This window comes from Schistocerca gregaria, chromosome 2, assembly GCF_023897955.1.
Source record: "Schistocerca gregaria isolate iqSchGreg1 chromosome 2, iqSchGreg1.2, whole genome shotgun sequence".
In the NCBI taxonomy this organism is placed as follows: Eukaryota; Metazoa; Arthropoda; class Insecta; order Orthoptera; family Acrididae; genus Schistocerca; species Schistocerca gregaria.
This window is the reverse complement of record NC_064921.1, coordinates 948,834,863-948,854,206: the sequence shown is the minus strand read 5'-3', so window position 1 is coordinate 948,854,206 and position 19,344 is coordinate 948,834,863. Positions and strand designations below refer to the sequence as shown.

Below are 19,344 nucleotides of genomic sequence, written 5' to 3'. Positions count from 1 at the left end.
ATCAGTCAACAGAAACAGTTTGCATGTTACTGGCCTACTGTGAGACTGAAAAACTCTATGAGGATCTGCTGTTCTCTGTTAACAATATAACTGTTAGAATAGCTGCAGTTCTGAATGTGAACAAAAACATTACTATGAAGATTGGCAAAGAAATGCTCGAGAAATAAAAGGAAGCTGGAAAAGTATCTAGGCTTAAAACTCTTGAGGAAAAAATATGATATGGATAAGCGGTTTGCTAATGTACATTCATCTGCTGAGTATACAATTTGTCACCATGTTTATGGTTAATATTGCAGAAAGGAAAACCTGAAAGTCAGCAAGTTATAGTCACCCTTATGGAATTAGGTCTTTTTCAAGGCAGTTGCGCACAGTTTTGCATGACACATGATCCAGCCACAAACTGTTGATGGTGAGGGAGTATGAAGCTGCTAGTTTTTAAGGAAGATATATATGGCACGAATATCGATGAAGTGTTGTGGTTTAATGAAACTGGGTTAATTCTGATGTTATCAAGCAGGGCTGGACATGTGACACAACTAAAGGGACAATGGCAATGGGGGCTGACTTATTCCTTGTCATGCAGGCACCTCACAAGATTCTCTCTCGAATGGCCCCGTGCTCTGTAATCAACAGAAGTGGACGGTTATTACAAAGAAATGACCCATGTTACATTTAAAAAGTGGTTTGTAGACTCAATAATTCAAAATCTTGGGAAACTGTCTTTTTTCTAGATAATGCTCCTTACCATTCAGTTACTGTTGACAAAACACCTGCCATTGCAAAGTGAGAGGAGGAAATAACTGACTGGCTTCAGTGTCTGTAAGTCTATGTAAGTGATGACCTTAGAAAGTTATGGAACCACTACCTCTCCACAACACACAGTTCCCCATATATGAAATCTATATGCCCACAAAAACATATTGGCTAACAATCTCACCACTGCCATTTCCACACAACAGAATTAATGTAGGCCCCAATTACAGATTATGTTGGCAGGAATGATAATCAATTTACCCTTTCTACAGGCTAAGCACTCACAAAAGAAGCTGTTAGGAACATCATCTCTGAAGACTGGAAGAAGGCAGAGACAAACATGTGTAGAGCATCATGGAGAAAACAAGACAGAATGAAGCAGTTTTGAAAATTCAGTGGAGGAGACAATTATTTCATTAAATAACAGCAGTGCCAGTTACAGAGGTATGAAGTATAGGTAGGTTCAGCTGCATGCCTGAAGTGCACAATTTGTGATAGTACCATAACAAAATTATATTTTCGTATGTTTTGACATTTTAATAAGGCGGCCTTATCAGCAACTAATTCCATATGAAATTCTTGTTGAGAATTCAATTTATATCACATAAAAAATATTGCTGTTAACAATAACTGCTACATTCAATATTTTTATATTGCTTTTGTCCTTTTTTTGAAAATGGTTGGATTATATATGATATGTCTTTAAACCGCTACAAACAAACAAATATCCCGCATTCTGTAAAGTTAGAAATAAGTAGATGAATCAGAAAAATTACAAACATATTGAGCCATTCCTTGCAATGAAACTATAACAGTGACCACTAAGTACTCAATGTGCGAGTCCACTTCATACTTGATACATGTGGAGGACATTGTGCATCAAGTTCATCTCATGTTCTGAGTTCCAGTTTGGAGTAGATGAAAATCTGATGTAGCTATTCTTAAGATTTCATTTGCTTAAAGTGATTACATAACTTCAACCAACAAAATGTTTCCCACATATCAAAAAATCAGTAATGTCATCAGAAAATGCATTTTGGTAAACTGTATAAGGGTGTCTACAGATTTTCAGAGGACCAAATTCATTACTTTTTACATCACTTCTTTAGTTATATTGATGAACTCTTAAAGGTACTGAGGTACAATGACGAAATCACTTTTTTTTATGAACCCAAAAGCTGCTTGAAATAAAAGCTGAATGTAATAACAACTTACAAACTGTATGTCAGCACAAATAATGTAACTAGGTATGACTTGTAGAATACCATTCATCAAATGCTACAAAAACATGAAACTCTCACATAGGATGTGGTATGACTGTTTTCAAATATATTTATCATCACATCAATTAAAATACAAGTTGTTTTAGCATAGTGATGTAGTGAAAACTTACAATTTTCTTTAAGGCATTACAACACTTTTGAAGGCACAAAATTTATGTCAAATGTTAAGCTTCACAGTAAAAGATTTGGTGTTTATATTTCTTAGCTAAACTTGACATTTCAAGTTCTTCTTTTGCCTTTTCTATAAACATTCTTTGAGCTCTTTTGTTTATTGAACTGTTTTTCTTTTAAGATTACCCACTTTATTTTCATCAGATTTCTTCTTTTTTAAGGCTTCTATTCTTAGTGATGAAGCATCCTACACAGCTAGTATCACTAATTTTGTAACATTAACAAAAACACTCATTTCTGCAACAACTGTATCTTCTAACTTTTCAACTAAAACTTTCTTGTTAACAGAAAAGCCTCTTTCAATTGCAGCATTTCCATGAAACATGCATAACAGCTTTGAAATGAACTAGATGAAGTCATGGTTCAAGCCTGCAGTAAATTCATCAGAAACTGTTCAAGTTTTATTTTATTAGGATTCAACTGTTTCAGTTGTTTCTCAAAATATGAACAAAATTTACATCATTCCACATCGGCTGTTGATGGAGTCACATGGTTTTTTTTTTTTTTTTTTTGGGTGCATAGGTTCTTCTAATATGATTGTCACTCAAAATTGAGCTCTGCATAACTTTGGGTGACATACATGAGCCTCCTATGCCTATATTTAATTTCAAAGGACTGTTCTCAGCAATTTTTTGATACAGACTTTGCAAAATAACTGTGCATTTCTGAAAGTAACCACATATAGCTCTAAAGGTGGCAAATGACAGTAGCAGGGTTTTTGCGAACATGGCCTGCACAGACGGACGCACAAGTCCACCACAGATAACAAAGATTTTTAAAACTTCTGGTGACTCTTTCTATATATGGACTACTGGGCGCAACATTTTGGGGACTAACGCTATGACCACCTATTCAATTTCATTAGCTTTTCATGACTACCTGTTTATTTCCATTACTTTTTTATGACTGTCATGACCTGTAGAAACCCTGGTATATCATCTTAATAATTTGTTGCCTCAAATAAAACTAAAATGAAAACATAGTGGAGACTTGCGGAACAGACTGATGCAAGTTCCATATTTATAAAGTGAGTAGTTTATGAAACTGAGTGAGTCAAACAAAATGTTAAGGTTATGCGATGTTCCGTGTGGGACGGCACCTCTGCTACACACCTCTACGTGCTCCTCCTGAATTGTCAATCCTAAAGTAATTTTGAACAGATAATAATTACCAGGGTACACAAATTTATTCATCAGTAGTTGAAGATCTTGCCTTCAACTACAAACTATTCTACTTTTTATCAGATTTCTTTTGTCGAACATTCTTTGTACAGATCAAACAGGATCAGTAACACTAAACAGTCTCATTTCTCAGTGCCTCTTATGAGCAAGTTCTTCACCTCCCCTTAGTGCAGACACATTTTCACTTTTTTGCGTACGCCATGGAAGATGACCCTTTTCTACATCGAACTCAAGACTTTTTGTATATGACACGAGAGATGAGCCTTTTCTAACTCCAACCACTAATAATAGTTCATTTCTTTCTTAACTCACCCATATACCTATAGTAGAAGTAATTCCGCTGCAGCCTACCATACAACTTAGGCTTATAATTACCAATTACACATCATTTTAGTCTGTCCTTTCACACAGAAATAATACTGGTCAAATACAATAAAAACGTTTTTTAAAATTAATTCACTGACTGTAAATTCCTTGACATCAGCTGCATTAGGTATAGATATTCTATCTAATAACAAAATATGCAAATTTGTGCCGGACCAGGACTTGAACCCAGATTTCCCACTTATCGTAAGTGGTCTCCTTAATCATTTCAGGTATCTGTGCACGTTCCCCAGAATGACCCACACTTCCCTATGTTACAATGCTTACATCATTATATCGTAGTCCCTTACATCATTATAGGAGGGTTGGAATTTTAATAGTGGCAACTATTTATTTACAGCTCGTACAAAATACATGTGTGTTTCAAAGTTTTACTGACCTTCAAAGTAGTCACCAGCATTGTGTATAACCTGTTGTCAGCTATTGGAAGTCATAGGATACTCTTAGCAGTGCCAGTTGTGTTGACAGTTCGAGTGGTGTGGTCCATTGCCCGACGAATTTGTAAAAGTTCTGACGTGAATGCCGTGAACCGTTTCCTTCAGTTAAGAAATCGAGTTGTACTCACAAGGGCTTAAATCAAGGAAGTGCAGTAGGTGGTATAGCACTTAGCAGCCCATCAGTCAAACAAATCAGTATCAGCTTGCACTGTACGTGCTTGAGCATTGTCCTGTAAAATGAAGGTCAGGTCCTGCAGAAAGTGGTATCACTTCTGTCTCTAAGCTGGTCATAGGTTGTGGTCCAAAAATGAACAGTATACTGTACGTGCTTGAGCATTGTCCTGTAAAATGATGGTCAGGTCCTGCAGAAAGTGGTATCACTTCTGTCTCTAAGCTGGTCATAGGTTGTGGTCCAAAAATGAACAGTATACTGACAGAAGTGATGACACTTTCTGCAGAACCTGACCATCATTTTGCAGGACAATCCTCAAGCACGTACAGTGCAGCTGTTACTGATTTGTTTAACTGATGGGGCTGCTAAGGGCTACACCACTTACTGCACTCCCCCGACTTAAGCCCTCATAAGTTCAACTCGATTTCTAAATTGAAGGAAACAATTCACGGCATTTGCTTCAAAACTGCTATAAATTCGTCAGGCAACAGACCTCACCATTCGAACTGTCAACACAACTGGCACTGCTAAGAGTATGCAACGACTTCCACATCGCTGACAACGGTTTATACACAATGCTGGTGTCTACTTTGAAGGTCAGTAAAACTTTTAAACATGTATCTATTTTGTATGAGCTGTAAATAAATAGTTGCCACTATTAAAAGTTCCAACCCTAGTATCATAGTGCACTAAAATTGTCACCTAAAGCTCACAACATTACTGGGATTCCTGTACCAAGGAGAATGAGACAACGAAAGAATCGAGATCAAAGTCCCAGTCCAGCAGATATTTTCACATGTCGCTCTTGGGTAGTAGATCTGATGTATTTACTCGAATCTAAGCCGCACCTGAAAAATGAGACTCGAAATCAAGGGAAAAAAAACTTCCTGTATCTAAGCCGCACTCGAGTTCTGAGACTCAAAATTCAAGGGGAGAGAAAAGTTTTAGGCCGCAGCTCCAAATCGAAACAAAGTTGGTCCATTGTAATATGAGACACAATTTAGGTCGAATGAATGACGATAGTTTGGTTCGAGTCCTAAGCTTAGCAGTTAAGCTTTACCAGGTAGCCATTGCTATGCGTCAAGCGCTCCGCCCATATTTACACGGGTACCCTTCCTTTTTCCTGTCCTGTGTCTGGTTTGAATTGAATGTTTATTTTTCTTTGATCTGATATGTGTCGTTCTCTTTGTTATAGGTGTTTACGTCACTCTAAGCTGAAAATGCGTTATTGTACTGCGTCATACACTGTTTGTCACATTCTGATAATGAGTTTGACGACCTGTCGCCACTCGCGACAAGACTAGCTTTTGTGCGCACTACCATGGCTTACAATAAAAAAGAGAGAGGAATTGACTCATAAGCGAAACAATGGCAAGAGACTGCTATTTGCTGTTACTTACACTGCTGCTTTCTTTGATAATGATCAGCAAGAACCAAATAAGTCAACTGCCTTGCTTCATTTCTGACTGTATTACAATTAGGCATATGAATAATACGAATATAAACATGACATGATATGTATATTCTTCCGCGTTTGCTGTAGTCTCACTCAAGTTTCGTAGTTTATTAGGCAGACAGGATTTAAATGAGATAGCAGCAAACACGAAAGAATACATGGCAAAATATTTATATTCGTATTATTCTTATGGTGAAAAGAATACTACATGTGATTCACAATTCACAAAAGTTTCTTTTAGCAACCATGTCTTCTCACAGCTAGAAAAAAATTCAGAACATAGAGTTGGCCATTTACTTTGCTGGATAATGTATGAAAATGCAGTGGTCGAAAGTCGGGGGCGGATAAAATAAAAAGCTCGTCTTCCACTTTTTTTTGTGATGCAGAGGTTTTGGCGCCAGTATTTGTCTTCGTGCCTGCAAAGCATGCCTGTGTAGCGCTACATGTATTCCACGGCAGAAGTTAGTTGTGGCGGCACCTACCAAAATTTTTCGGAACTTCCGCTTACTTTGCACTCGATTCAAAGCCGCAGGCGGTTTCTTGGTTTACAAAAACCGGAAAAAAGTGTGGCTTAGATTCAAGTAAATACGGTATACCTAATACAGCTGATGTCAAGAAATTCGCAGTCACCTAATTAATTTACAAAATATTTTGTACAGCTGTGGATTGTCAACAGCTGTCTGTTCTTTCAGAGATATATGTATTTAAACAGTAAAAACACACTCAGTTTTTTAGTGTTTACGTGATACTGTTTGCTTAAACTATATAAAGTTTCAGTGTCAAGTCACTGTTAATGTCACTTTTACTGATAATGTAACAAGAAGTTCACAATTACTTTAAAATTAAAAAATACATCTTACCCTGCTTATGTCAGTCTCATTCTGCCACTTGGGTCGGTTAACATAGTCTTTGTTGGAAGGAATAGGAACACGAGCTCTTGCTACCCATCCTTTATCACCAGGTCGCAAAGGCCTGAAAACAAATAAATTTTTTTAATTAATTAATTTTTTTATTTTTATTTTATTGGTAGAGTTCAATGTAATGACAGCTTGGACAGGGAGCAGATATAACACATTTATGTCTGTGAAGGGTCAAAGTGCCCAGTTGTGAACACTGGTAAACAAGTTCAGCACCATTCTTTGTGATGTTCTCTATGGCATAAGGCTAAACATATCAATTGCATTGCATAATACACACAAAATAATCCTCCATCTTTTAGATCAGAATTCAGTTCTTTATTTGCCTACAACGATCTGGGGAAGATACACATCCTGCTCAGCTGTTCCCCAGGAGTTGTTGACATGTATAACCGCACCACTTGGGTTTTCCTAGAATGCTATTGACGCCTGTATAAGTCTTGAGCCATCAATCTCGCACTGTTGCGGGCAAATTACTTCCGTATCTCAGTTAATAAAAGGAAAAAAAAGTCACATATTTATCACACAGCATATGTGCCTATTTGCATGCTATCATTTGCAAAAAATCTTATTTTGATTTCTTGAATAGTTTATGAAATATGGCAATTGTTATGATGACATAATATCTGATTCGTAGGGGCAGTAATGGGCATGTCACATGCAACTGTCTGTCAGATGTAAAAATTAATAACTTGAGCATGAAATGAGGTATTGTTCTCCTCTCAATTTTAAACAAAACTCCGATATTGTATCTACATTTCATACACTACAAAGTATGAACTAAAAATCAACCCCACACAAATTTTATGCAATGCATTTTTAGCTCTGCAAACTCTTTAAAATGTAGGGCAATGTTTATCGTTACTTGATGCAGTGCAGTAAGTATGACATATAACAAAAAGAAATTCAATCCTTTATCAAGTGAAAATATAACAGTATAAGATGTGCAAAAATCAGTTTGTCTTGGTGAATAGTTGTCTTGAAATTGGATGATAAGTACTTTATAGCAGCCAAATGCCATTCCTCAGCACACTAGTATCGGAAATTGGTTAGCAGGAGAGGACAACAAAGCTGCACTTAGTGCAGAATGCAAAGAGTATGTCTGTAGCAACAGGTGCTGTCACATATAAAAAGACACCACTAAATTATACTTTCTGATGATGCCTGACAAGACAAAGTAAGGTATGAGATGAAGTATTAGCTTTGACTGGCTAAGGATGGGATAATCAATATGCCAACAAAACTATCTGGTCATATGATGTGATTTTGAGAAATTGCAAGAAAATTAAATCAGGATGGCCAGATTAGGATTTGAGCCCTGCTCTTCCCCTATATGAGTCAAGTGTGCTTCAGACTGTGCCATATCACCTGTGGTCACAATCTGTTTAGTGCTATCACTCCAAAGCAGAAAAATTACATTATCTAAAGATATTTTGAGTTGCTACCTGCAACTGACAAAGGGGAAAAATTATAAAAGTACTTGTGAGTTTTCAGATCCATTTTCTGAAAACAAACTTCTGATCATACACGACAGCTCATAAAGGAAATTTAAAAAGATAGCCAATGATAATGTTACAGTGATGCACAATCCACCTACATTACTCTTAAATCTGTTTTAGAATGTTTCTTCTTTTCCTCGGTTTTTCCTCTGAACACTCAAAGCTGTCACCTAAAGGTTCAATATATAGCTGTTGTTACCTATTTCAAAATTGCTTTTAATTATCTTTTTTGCAAACTAGCACGGCCTAAAGAGGACAAATAGCCACTCACAAAATAAGAGAGAGATTGAGTAACAGGAGACAGGTAAATAAGAAAGGTGAAAAATCACTCAACTTTCTAATTGCATGTACATCGGACAAAAACACAAGTGTTCTGTGAGCAGGCCCACCCAACCTGTGCATTATCTTTGTCCACCTCCATGCTGCTGCTGCTGCTGCTGCTGCTGCTGCTACTACTACTACTACTACTACTTCCAGCACTCTGCACATGAGTCATATCCCTGTGGAAGACACAGGTGCAAGCCCTTTCCCATGCATCTGTTCACCACCTTATGTTCTAGTCCTGTCACAGACATTTATTATTCCTTAAAGGCAGAGCCATCTGCAAAGACATCCATATTATCTGTCAACTACACTGCAAATCCTGCACAGCATTTAACATGGATATGGCCAGGAACAAATGGGAAAACTTGATGGTATCCATCCAGCTGTAAGACCAAGGAAGAAATGGGAGGATGAACTGCTGAAGGACCTTCAGCAGCTGGGTGCCCATGAGAACTGGATCCAAAGTGCACAAGATAGCCATCCATGTAGGAACACATTAAGGTTGGTGCATGGTCTTCATTGCCCATAATCAGCCATGTGTGTGTATGAACGAACAGAGACTGCCAAACTATGGCTTTAGGTCAAGTAGACCAACTACAGCAGAGCAAGCGACTCATCATCATATCATTACTTCAAAACTTCTGGAATTTGGATCCTCCCTATCAACATTAGCTCTTCTTCTGAATTTAACAAATGAGAAGCATACTTATAATATATTTTATTTCCATAATCCCCCTGGTTTCAATTTACACCAATCTTTGCCCACCTCCCCCTCTGGCCTCACCCCTCCTCCTGTTCCCATCTCAAAATTCCCTCCACACTCCCATTAACAATCTGTTTCCCAATGCGAGAATTTCATCGCATCCCTCTTTCAATTATTCCTCCCTTCCTCATCCCCCCCTCCCTCCCACTCTCCCCCCTCCCTATTCTTGACTGTATAAATCATTCAAAAGTATGTTTCTTTTCCTCTTCATCCCTTCTATGATCTCTGGACTTAAGCCAGTTCAATGTTTAACAATGTTTTGTCTCTGACCTCCTACTTCCTTCAATGCATTTTCTTTACCTCTGGCTTTCTTCCTTCTCACAACAGGTGAACTGGTGAGTCCTCTTCACGTAATGCCTGTGAGACCTGCCCCCACCGCCAACCCCATTACCACCTTGCCCAGCCAATCCCTCTTTCCTTACCGGAGAAGGATCCATAGCCCATATAAAACCACCGAGCTTATTTTCCATTAAATTGTCTATTATTATTGGATACAAGTCTGCACATCTGATCAAATTTGCTGATTTTGACCTTCATGACCATGTAGCAATGATTTGATGTTTTACCAGATTCCTAATATTCACAGTACACTCATGAAATGGTCATATGGGAAAATCTCCACTTCATCACTACCTCAGAGATGCTGTGTCCCATGTCTCGTGCGCTGACTATAACAGCACATTCAAACTCACTTGAATATTGATAACCTGCCACTGTAGCAGCAGTAACCGATCTAACAACTGTGACAGACACTTGTCCTACCCAGGTGTTGCTGACTGCAGTGCTCTACACTGCTTGTTTACGTATCCCTGTATTTGAATATGCATGCCTATACTAGTTTCTTTGGTGCTTCAGCATATTTCCATGTGACTTTAATTTCTACATACCTCAAATGTTTTTATATACTTCATCTGATGTTATTTCAGGAATATCATTATCAACTATCTGTGTTTGCGATCTACATCTCATACTGCAGAAACATTTCTTAATCCATAAAGGCTAGTTTGTTATCTATTATGACACCGGCCATCTTCACTCTTGAAATGTGGTGTCTATCTACCCTAAACAATCTCCTGTTTTGTCTCATCATATCTAATTTCCACTGCAATTTCCCACATCACAAAAAAAAAAAAAAAAAAAAAAAAAAAAAAAAAAAAAAAAAAAACTGAATTTATTTACTTAACCTGCATATTCTATATTAACATTTGCTAAGTAATGGCATTTCGTGGTAGGTCCATGCATAGCTTTTCATTTCAATTTTTAATAATGTTTTGACGGAATACATGCAAAAGTAAAGTGACTTAAAAATGATAATACAACAAAGCAATCTTGACACATATAGTCCTTGTTTATACGGCATTCAGGCGAACATGAAAAACAAGTTAACATTGTCCTTTCTTAAGGACTAGAGGTAGCTGTTATTAAGATAGTAATTATAAATATTTTATCATACAGCCACTTCTAAGCTACAATATTTATAATGAAAGTTAATGAATTTCTTTAACATTATGTTACACAGATGCTATGATTTTATTAAAGGCTGCAACTGCACTTTCCTTAGAGCTGTAACCTTCTGTAAAAATTTAACATTTACTGGTAAATCAGGACTGCCCAGTTTTGTCTGTAGCAATGATTTCCAATAGATACCATGAAGCTGCCAAATACATCAGCTGTCATAATCTCTGGAAACAGCACATGGCACATCTGAAACTTGCAGTGACACAAGTTGGAGTCATTTGATGTGTCCTGTTCTTTAAGATTATGGCAACTAATATACTTGGCAAATTCTTGGCATCGCTTGAAAATAGCCTCTACAGCATAATGTAGCAATACAGTTTTTGACAAAAGCTTACAGCCACATTGGATTGTGGTGGTGGTTAGTGTTTAACGTCCCGTCGACAACGAGGGCATTAGAGACGGAGCGCAAGCTCGGGTTAGGGAAGGATTGGGAAGGAAATCGGCCGTGCCCTTTCAAAGGAACCATCCCGGCATTTGCCTGAAGCGATTTAGGGAAATCACGGAAAACCTAAATCAGGATGGCCGGAGACGGGATTGAACCGTCGTCCTCCCGAATGCGAGTCCAGTGTGCTAACCACTGCGCCACCTCGCTCGGTAGCCACATTGGAGGCAGATGAGTTAACTCATCTTGCTCTGCTGCTTCGCAAGCACTTGTGACATGTTTAAAAATGGCTTCTGTTTTTTTTTCCTCAAGTGCTATTGACATGTTTATGAGTCCCATTTTGCCAGCCTCTCACTGCTGCAGACAAGTTACTTCCATATCTCGATTAATACAAAAGTTACGAGTGGTTCTCACAAGACAGATGTGCCTCTTGACATGAAATCACTTGCAAAAAACCCCACTCTTGAACTATTTATGAAATACGACAATTTCCAATGTGCAGGAACAAAACTGGGCATGCCACACACACGATCACACGCTGCATATAAATACCAATAACTTCAGAATGAAATGAAATGATATTCAAGTAAAATTTCAATATCTTATCTACATTTCATACATAGCACATACAAGCTAAAATCAACAGTACTTAAAGTTTACGGAACGTGTTTTTACCTCTGCAAACATTTTAAAATTCTGTGCAATGCTTTACTTAATTTGATGCAGCACAGTAACTACCATGAATAATGAAACCGAATTCAATCCTGTATTACGTGAAGATATCAGACTTTAGTCAGTGTGGTGGGTAAAATCTTCTCAGGTATTGTTGAAAGGAAAGTGCGAGTATTAGTTGAGGTCCAATTGGATGAAAATCAGTGTGGGTATAAGCGTTTAGAGGTTGTCAGGACCAGATCTTTAGCTTACGGCAAATAATGGAGAAGTGTTATGAGTGGAACAGGGAATAGTACCTATGCTTTATAGATCTAGAAAAGGCATATGACCGGGTTCCTAGGAGGAAGTTATTGTCTGTTCTACGAGATTATGGAATAGGAGGCAAACTTTTGCAAGCAATTAAAGGTCTTTACGTGGATAGTCAGGCAGCAGTTAGAGTTGACGGTAAATTAAGTTCATGGTTCAGAGTAGTTTCAGGGGAAAGACAAGGCTGCAACCTTTCTCCACTGTTGTTCATATTATTTATGGATCATATGTTGAAAACAATAGACTGGCTGGGTGAGATCAAGATATGTGAACACAAAATAAGCAGTCTTGCATATACGGATGACTTAGTTGTGATGGCAGATTTAATTGAGAGTTTGCAAAGTAATATTTCAGAGCTAGATCAGAAATGTAAGGACTATGGTATGAAGATTAGCATCTCCAAAACGAAAGCAATGTCATTGGGAAAGAAATATAAACGGATTGAGTACCAAATAGGAGGAACAAAGTTAGAACAGGTGGGCGGTTTCAAGTACTTAGGATGCATATTCACACGGGATGGCAACATAGTGAAAGAACTGGAAGCAAGGTGTAGCAAAGCCAATGCAGTGAGTGCTCAGCTACGATCTACTCTCTTCTGCAGGAAGGAAGTCAGTACCAAGACTAAGTTATCTGTGCACCGTTCAATCTTTCGACCAACTTTGTTGTATGGGAGCGAAAGCTGGGTGGATTCAGGGTACCTTATCAACAAGGTTGAGGTTACGGATATGAAAGTAGCTAGGATGATTGCGGGTACTAGTAAATGGGAACAATGGCAGGAGGGTGTCCACAACGAGGAAATCAAAGAAAAACTGGGAATGAACTCTATAGATGTAGCAGTCAGGGCGAACAGGCTTAGATGGTGGGGTCATGTTACACGCATGGGAGAAGCAAGGTTACCCAAGAGACTCATGGGTTCAGCAGTAGAGGGTAGGAGGAGTTGGGCAGACCAAGGAGAAGGTACCTGGATTCGGCTAAGAATAATTTTGAAGTAATAGGTTTAACATCAGAAGAGGCACCAATATTAGCACTGAATAGGGGAACATGGAGGAATTTTATAAGGGGGCTATGCTCCAGACTGAACGCTGAAAGGCATAATCAGTCTTAAATGATGATGATGATCAGACTGTAAGATGTGCAAATGTGAAGTTTTTTCACCAAGTAGTTTTCTTAAAATCAGCTGAAAGTATTCATAGTGGCCAGAACGCTGTCTCTTAGCATGGTAGCAGCATTATGCAAGCAGTACAGCAACAGCACAGGATGCAGAGAGAATATCTATAGCAGTCAAAGGGGTTAACGTAAGTATTTTTGAAATTTCATTTGTTAATACACATTAAGAATATGAAAATTACAGAATGATACACACAGCAAAATGGCACGTGGACAATCTAATATTAGCACAAGACAAATAAGATCCTACATTTTTACATAGTTTATATTTTATGAAATGAATCAAATGTGACAAATCCTACACAATTACATAACATACTTTTCTTCAGTTTCTCCAACTGCCAATGCTTTGGTAATGTCCTGTTTTCTTGAATGTTCTTCTTCAACTGAAATACGCTGTCTCTTGGGTTGTTGTTCACTGTCTCTCTGCATCCGTTCTTCCTTTGACATAGCTGTGAAGACAATTTAATTGAACGAATGATTTAAAATTAAAGTACATTTGTGAAGAGAAATACTTATTAGGAGGAACTGTATTCAAAATACAAGTGACAATTTATTCCTTTAACACACTACCAACTACAAATGACTGCATCATAACTGAAGTTTAGATTTTATACTTGCAGTGTAACTGATCAAGTAAACTTCTTGCATACAACTACACATATAAAGAGACATAAAATCACTGGCAGAACAGCATTTACAATTAACTGTTGGCATTTCTTTTTCACATTTTTGCTTTTTTCACAAGCTATCTTCTGTCCACAAAATCCAACAGATCTTAGTACTTCCTTTAATTTTAATTGTGTAAATCATCTCTTAAGCAAACTAAAAGTCTGCATGGCCCTCCTGTACTCATTCAAAGTAACCATGTCCATCGGCAGCTCCCCTACAGGAGAAAATCTGAGTTTATAAAACCTAACCAGCTTTCTTCTCCTACTTCACTATCACCTAGGTAATATCAGGTGCCACCCACTATCTTACCAATTCAAGCAAAATTTGGTAATAATAAATCCCTGCCTTCCCTCCTACCCAGAACTCTTGTTTCTCTAAAACTGCTTCCTTTTCAATAAATTTCAGCATATCAGCTATATTGTTATTTATACAGTCAATAACACAGTACTGCCCATAATCGACATGAAATATTTTAATATTTCTTATTACATACACAGTACATGCAAATGGACAAGTGGATATAAAATTTCCACACAGTGCTTCTGTGGTGTTTACCTCAATAAGATTTATTTAGAACTGTGCTTCATATTATAATTGCAATATGGGTTCCAATGAAGTAGTCATGGTTGGACATAATAATTTCAATCAGGAACTATTATTGCTTTATTTTGTGGACTAATGGACAATTTAATCTGTTATTACAAACACAGAAACTTTATTATACAAAACCTCTTAACGTGATAAAGAAGGGAGAAGAGGCTATATACAACAGCACGTATTCAACTCTTGTGCACAAAGTCGATCGTTTTACTATACCATCTGTGTAGTTTATAATGTGACAACAAAGTCAATTCAAATTACAGTAGAATTCACACACAAATGTTTATCTATGATACTGGTTTACAGTATGCAACTGTTACCTCTGAAATCTGTTGACACGTTGAAAATGGGACGTGCCCATTCATTGATCAACTTTCCTGCTCGTTCTTTATTCTCCTTTGTTTCTTTTGGGTGCTTATACAAATACATAACTGCCTTCCCAATTCCAGACTGTTTGAGCATGTCTTGGCTGATCTGTGGGAACTGTAATGAAAGAAATTGAAGAGGTTTACACATGTTCATTATAAGAAACTTTAGTTATAAAATACTGTGAAAGTAATAGTTACACCAACATCTTTATGAGCAGAAAACTATGAGAACATTTCTACACATCATCTGTGTCAGTGTAAAAGTCACCAACTCATACATTAAATAAACCATACATTAAATAAACCATAACAGCCATTTGTCATTCCGGAAACAAAAAATGAAAATTACAGTCCAAAGAATCAATATATTTTGGCTTATTGCTTTGACTGGATATATGCCATAACAAAGCCACCAATATCTTAATGAATGGGAAATAAAAAACACGCACAAAATGGTGACAGAAGTTTTTTAAATATTAATACAGTGCCCTTACTAAATAAAAAATTCAAAAGCATTGAGTATCTTTATTAAAAAAAGAAAAGTCAGATTAAGACAGTAATGTAGCAGTATTTGTAGGTTTCTTAAGCTAATATGAACTAGTAACAATATGACACAACATTGCACAACAGTACTCAAAATCTGGGCATAAGATGATGTTTAATTCCATTTTTACATACTTATGGTTTCAACAATTTTCCAAACTGCAAGTTTTCAATTGTTGATTGGACAATACTTGTGCGCCTGTTCAATGGCTTGAATATATGACATCTGCTCTTATCATGGGCTACACACAAGTTACAATGGCTGAGGACAAGAAAGCCACTTTGTCAATGCTAGCAGAATGCCAGTTACAAGACAAAATCCAATTCTGTAATATACAGTGCCTTTGGGAAACTCTTTGTGATGTTTGTATTTTTCTATTCTATGAGGAACGCTTTAATTTGCAACAGTTGTGTAGGGTACAGTGAAGAGACAAAGATATTAGTGTGGGTTTACATGTCACCGACATTAGAGTCGACTATATGTCACACTTGGTTAACAGGGCTGTATGATGTCAGCATCTTGTCAGCAGCTAGTAATACTGGGGTTATGTCCACTGGACAAACTGCATGTTATTGATTAAGGAAAGGGAAAATCAGCAAAAATCAAGGAACGGAAAATCTAGGGTGGAATGTAACAACCGAGGAATGTTGCTACTCACCATGTAGCGGAGATGCTGAGCCGCAGATAGGCATATGTTCGCTGTCTGTGTCTCAGCATCTCCGCTGAATGGTGAGCAGCAACTTTCCTTTTCATAATATTGTTGAAAATCAGCAAAATTAGACATAATTAGTCAAACAGCATTTTCTACACAGAAACTTAAGAATACCACATTAAACATATGACAGACACTAGGAAACCTGTAACAGGTCATAGCACTTTTTAAAAATTTTTTTATAAACAACACACGGGAGGATGCAGTCAACACACAGGAGAATGAACTTACAGGTCCATGGCCCTTACTCAACATATTTCTCTACGATAAAGAAAATGTTTACACAGGGCTATAAATGTAGGCATCAGTACTAGCCTAGGAGCATGAATATCAGTGAAAACTTAAAATAACTTTTCTAGGAGATTAAGCACAACTAAAGATATAAACAGGGGGCTTATATAATGGATGCCTGTCACACAATAAATCAGCGGAGTGCATAAATGGCAGGAACATCAACTGGCAGTCTGGAGTCATATAGATGGACTGTGTCTGTCTGTCTGAACAATTTGACACCAACTGCTAATTTCCCCTGATAGTGTCATGCAAGGTGTTGTGTTTGGTTGAAATATATGCATTGCAGTGAAGTAAATTGGGTGGGGGATTACAGGTAAGACAAAGTAGTAGATTTGATGTAGTGCTAGTAGTCTGCAGCAAATATACATGGTGGTATAAGGGGTACTTTTGATTTAAGTAGAAGCTATAAGACACAAAGTTGGATTAGGAGATGAATACTTTATGATTGGAACAACAGGGGTTTAGATCTCAATTACAAGAAACGCGGGGTTAGTAGTAATATAGGAGGTGGAACAATCCAACAGTGAAGTAATGAGGTTAGTATATTAAGAGTTTACTGCTGATAAGTCTTTATTTTTCATTCTCCAGCAGTGTAGGATGGCTCCAAGAACTCATATGAACAGAAATAATCTAATGCACAACCAGAATGTAAGATTAAAACAAAAAGATAAAATTTTACTTCATGTATAAACAACACAGAAAAATCACAGAACTGCTGACAAAGACCCCTATGGGCAGTACATCCCTGTGATCCTGAACTCCTCATGATTTGGCCTCAGATTGACATCAGGAAAGTGAGAACCATCTACAAATGAGCTGGTCATGCTTTGTTGAGAGTAAGAATCCAACAACTCTGTAGCGATGGAGTGCTGCTCCAGAAGTATCTCTGGCTATTGTTGATACTATTGGTGACTGAAACATAGTCAACAAAATAACATACAAGCAAGTCTGCACAGAAAAATGATTGCTCTGCAATCACCACAAGAAAAAATTCAAGGAACTAACAACGAATACACATGCTACATGGACAAGATTGGGTGCATCTTAGGCTGTTAGAAATCTGCCATCAGAGACCATCAGCAAGGCAGCAATATCAGTGCTGTTACCGATGTTAAACTTGATAGTAGCACCTACAAGGCTCTCCATAGAAGAAATTATTTGAACTGCAGAAGTGATGCCCCAACTGGTCACACAACATTAAGCTTAAAAGGAAAGATAAAAACAGAATCCAACAAGCAAAACCTCCTAGACATAATATCTATCAAGAAGACAGAGCTGCCATAGAAGTCCTTAGGAGGAGTAAAGTCGCTATGGTTCTCTAGTAGTTGAAGGGAATGCCCCGGCTGTAATGGATACTACATGATAAGGATAAAAATGACTGATCTGTCGAGTGATCCTATTTACAATGAACTTAGGAGTGATCTGATGCTGAAAATGATTAAGGATGTGAGTCTTAATCCAAAAATCTAGAACTGATCATGACACAGTCAAAGAACTCATCACAGATTTCTCAGAAACACCAAGAACTTATCGAGTATCTAACAGCTGTAAAAGGAAGCTATTAATGTGAGGCTATCACATACCCACAGTGTGGTAACTGTAAGTTGTCCAACTGCCAGAGGAGGCTGTGGTGAGCAGTGGAAGCAAGCCTGGCCCCTACGTAAATCGCCACAGGGCAAGGAACTGTGCAGGGTGAACAAGCCCTGCCTGCCTCCCAGAGTGCAGGCACCTTATCCGCTTCCAATAAAGCAAAAGTCACTCACAGAGGTAAAAACTGCTTAAGTGTAGTTAGTACTCAAAACCGAAATCATCTTATATATTGAATGTTTAATAAATGTCCTGGAACAATTACTTACACTTATCACAAGGAAAGGAAACAGTAAGAAGTAGAGTGAATTACAACATAGGAGATAACAATGGCTACCTCGCACAATACTGTCACATAGGTAATGCCAGCAGCAGTCAAAAACAAATGACTACCAGCTGAAGTTCTTTGACTTCTACCAATTTGCGACTTGGGAGCTGATCGGCCAATTTAGCATTAAACACTGTAAAATCTGGCAAAGCATCTGGCCAGTAGATTACGGCCCCTTGTGGCAACTGTATGTGAAAAATCAAATCACTTTATTCAAATTATACATGGGCAGCACACAGGGCAAACTGATACATTAGTCAGCTTCAGCAAAACGTCTCTCTTCACCAATGAACCAACAGACGACTATCAGTATCATTCAGGAACGAATACCACCTGATATCTGTAACCTCGTGCAGTTATGTTTACTGTCAACTTATACTTGGTAAGGTAAATATTATGAACAAACAAATGGAGTGGCAATGTCATTTCCGTCTTCTGACAGTAGCAAACGTCTTGATGGAGACATCTGAGCAAACTGCCTTAATCTATGTGCAATTCTGTCCATGCCGTCAGTTGTGATACACAGATGAAACACTCATCATTTGGTTGCGTGGAGAAGCAGAGCTGCACAATTTCACCAGCATATTAACACCCTGCATAAGAACATGCACTTCCTACTAAAATAAGAAAGTAAAGGTGTGACTCCATTCCTCGATGTGAAGGTCTACACAATTTGTAGTGTTTCGAGAATTTCCGCACAAATTCTAGAATCACTCGGACTTCCACCATCTCAAACACACAATATTTTAGATGTGAGTGGGAGAAAGGAACCCTATCTACTATACGTCACCTGTCTGTGTGTGCAGGTCCAAAGTTTATCGTGAGGGAAGTCGTAGTGAAAGAGCAAGGAAGAA

General features: G+C 37.8%; 1 protein-coding gene across 1 annotated transcript in view; it reads right to left on the bottom strand.

Moving 5' to 3' along the window:
- The window catches only part of LOC126335417 (protein IWS1 homolog), a 107,425-nt gene that overhangs the window by 2,625 nt on the left and 85,456 nt on the right, over window positions 1-19,344 (bottom strand). Inside the window, exons 7-9 of the mRNA XM_049998693.1 lie at window positions 14,978-15,140; window positions 13,705-13,837; window positions 6,698-6,809 (exon numbers count right to left, since the gene is read on the bottom strand). Coding sequence (XP_049854650.1) covers window positions 6,698-6,809; window positions 13,705-13,837; window positions 14,978-15,140 — 408 coding nt within the window. The remainder of the gene's footprint in view (window positions 1-6,697; window positions 6,810-13,704; window positions 13,838-14,977; window positions 15,141-19,344) is intronic.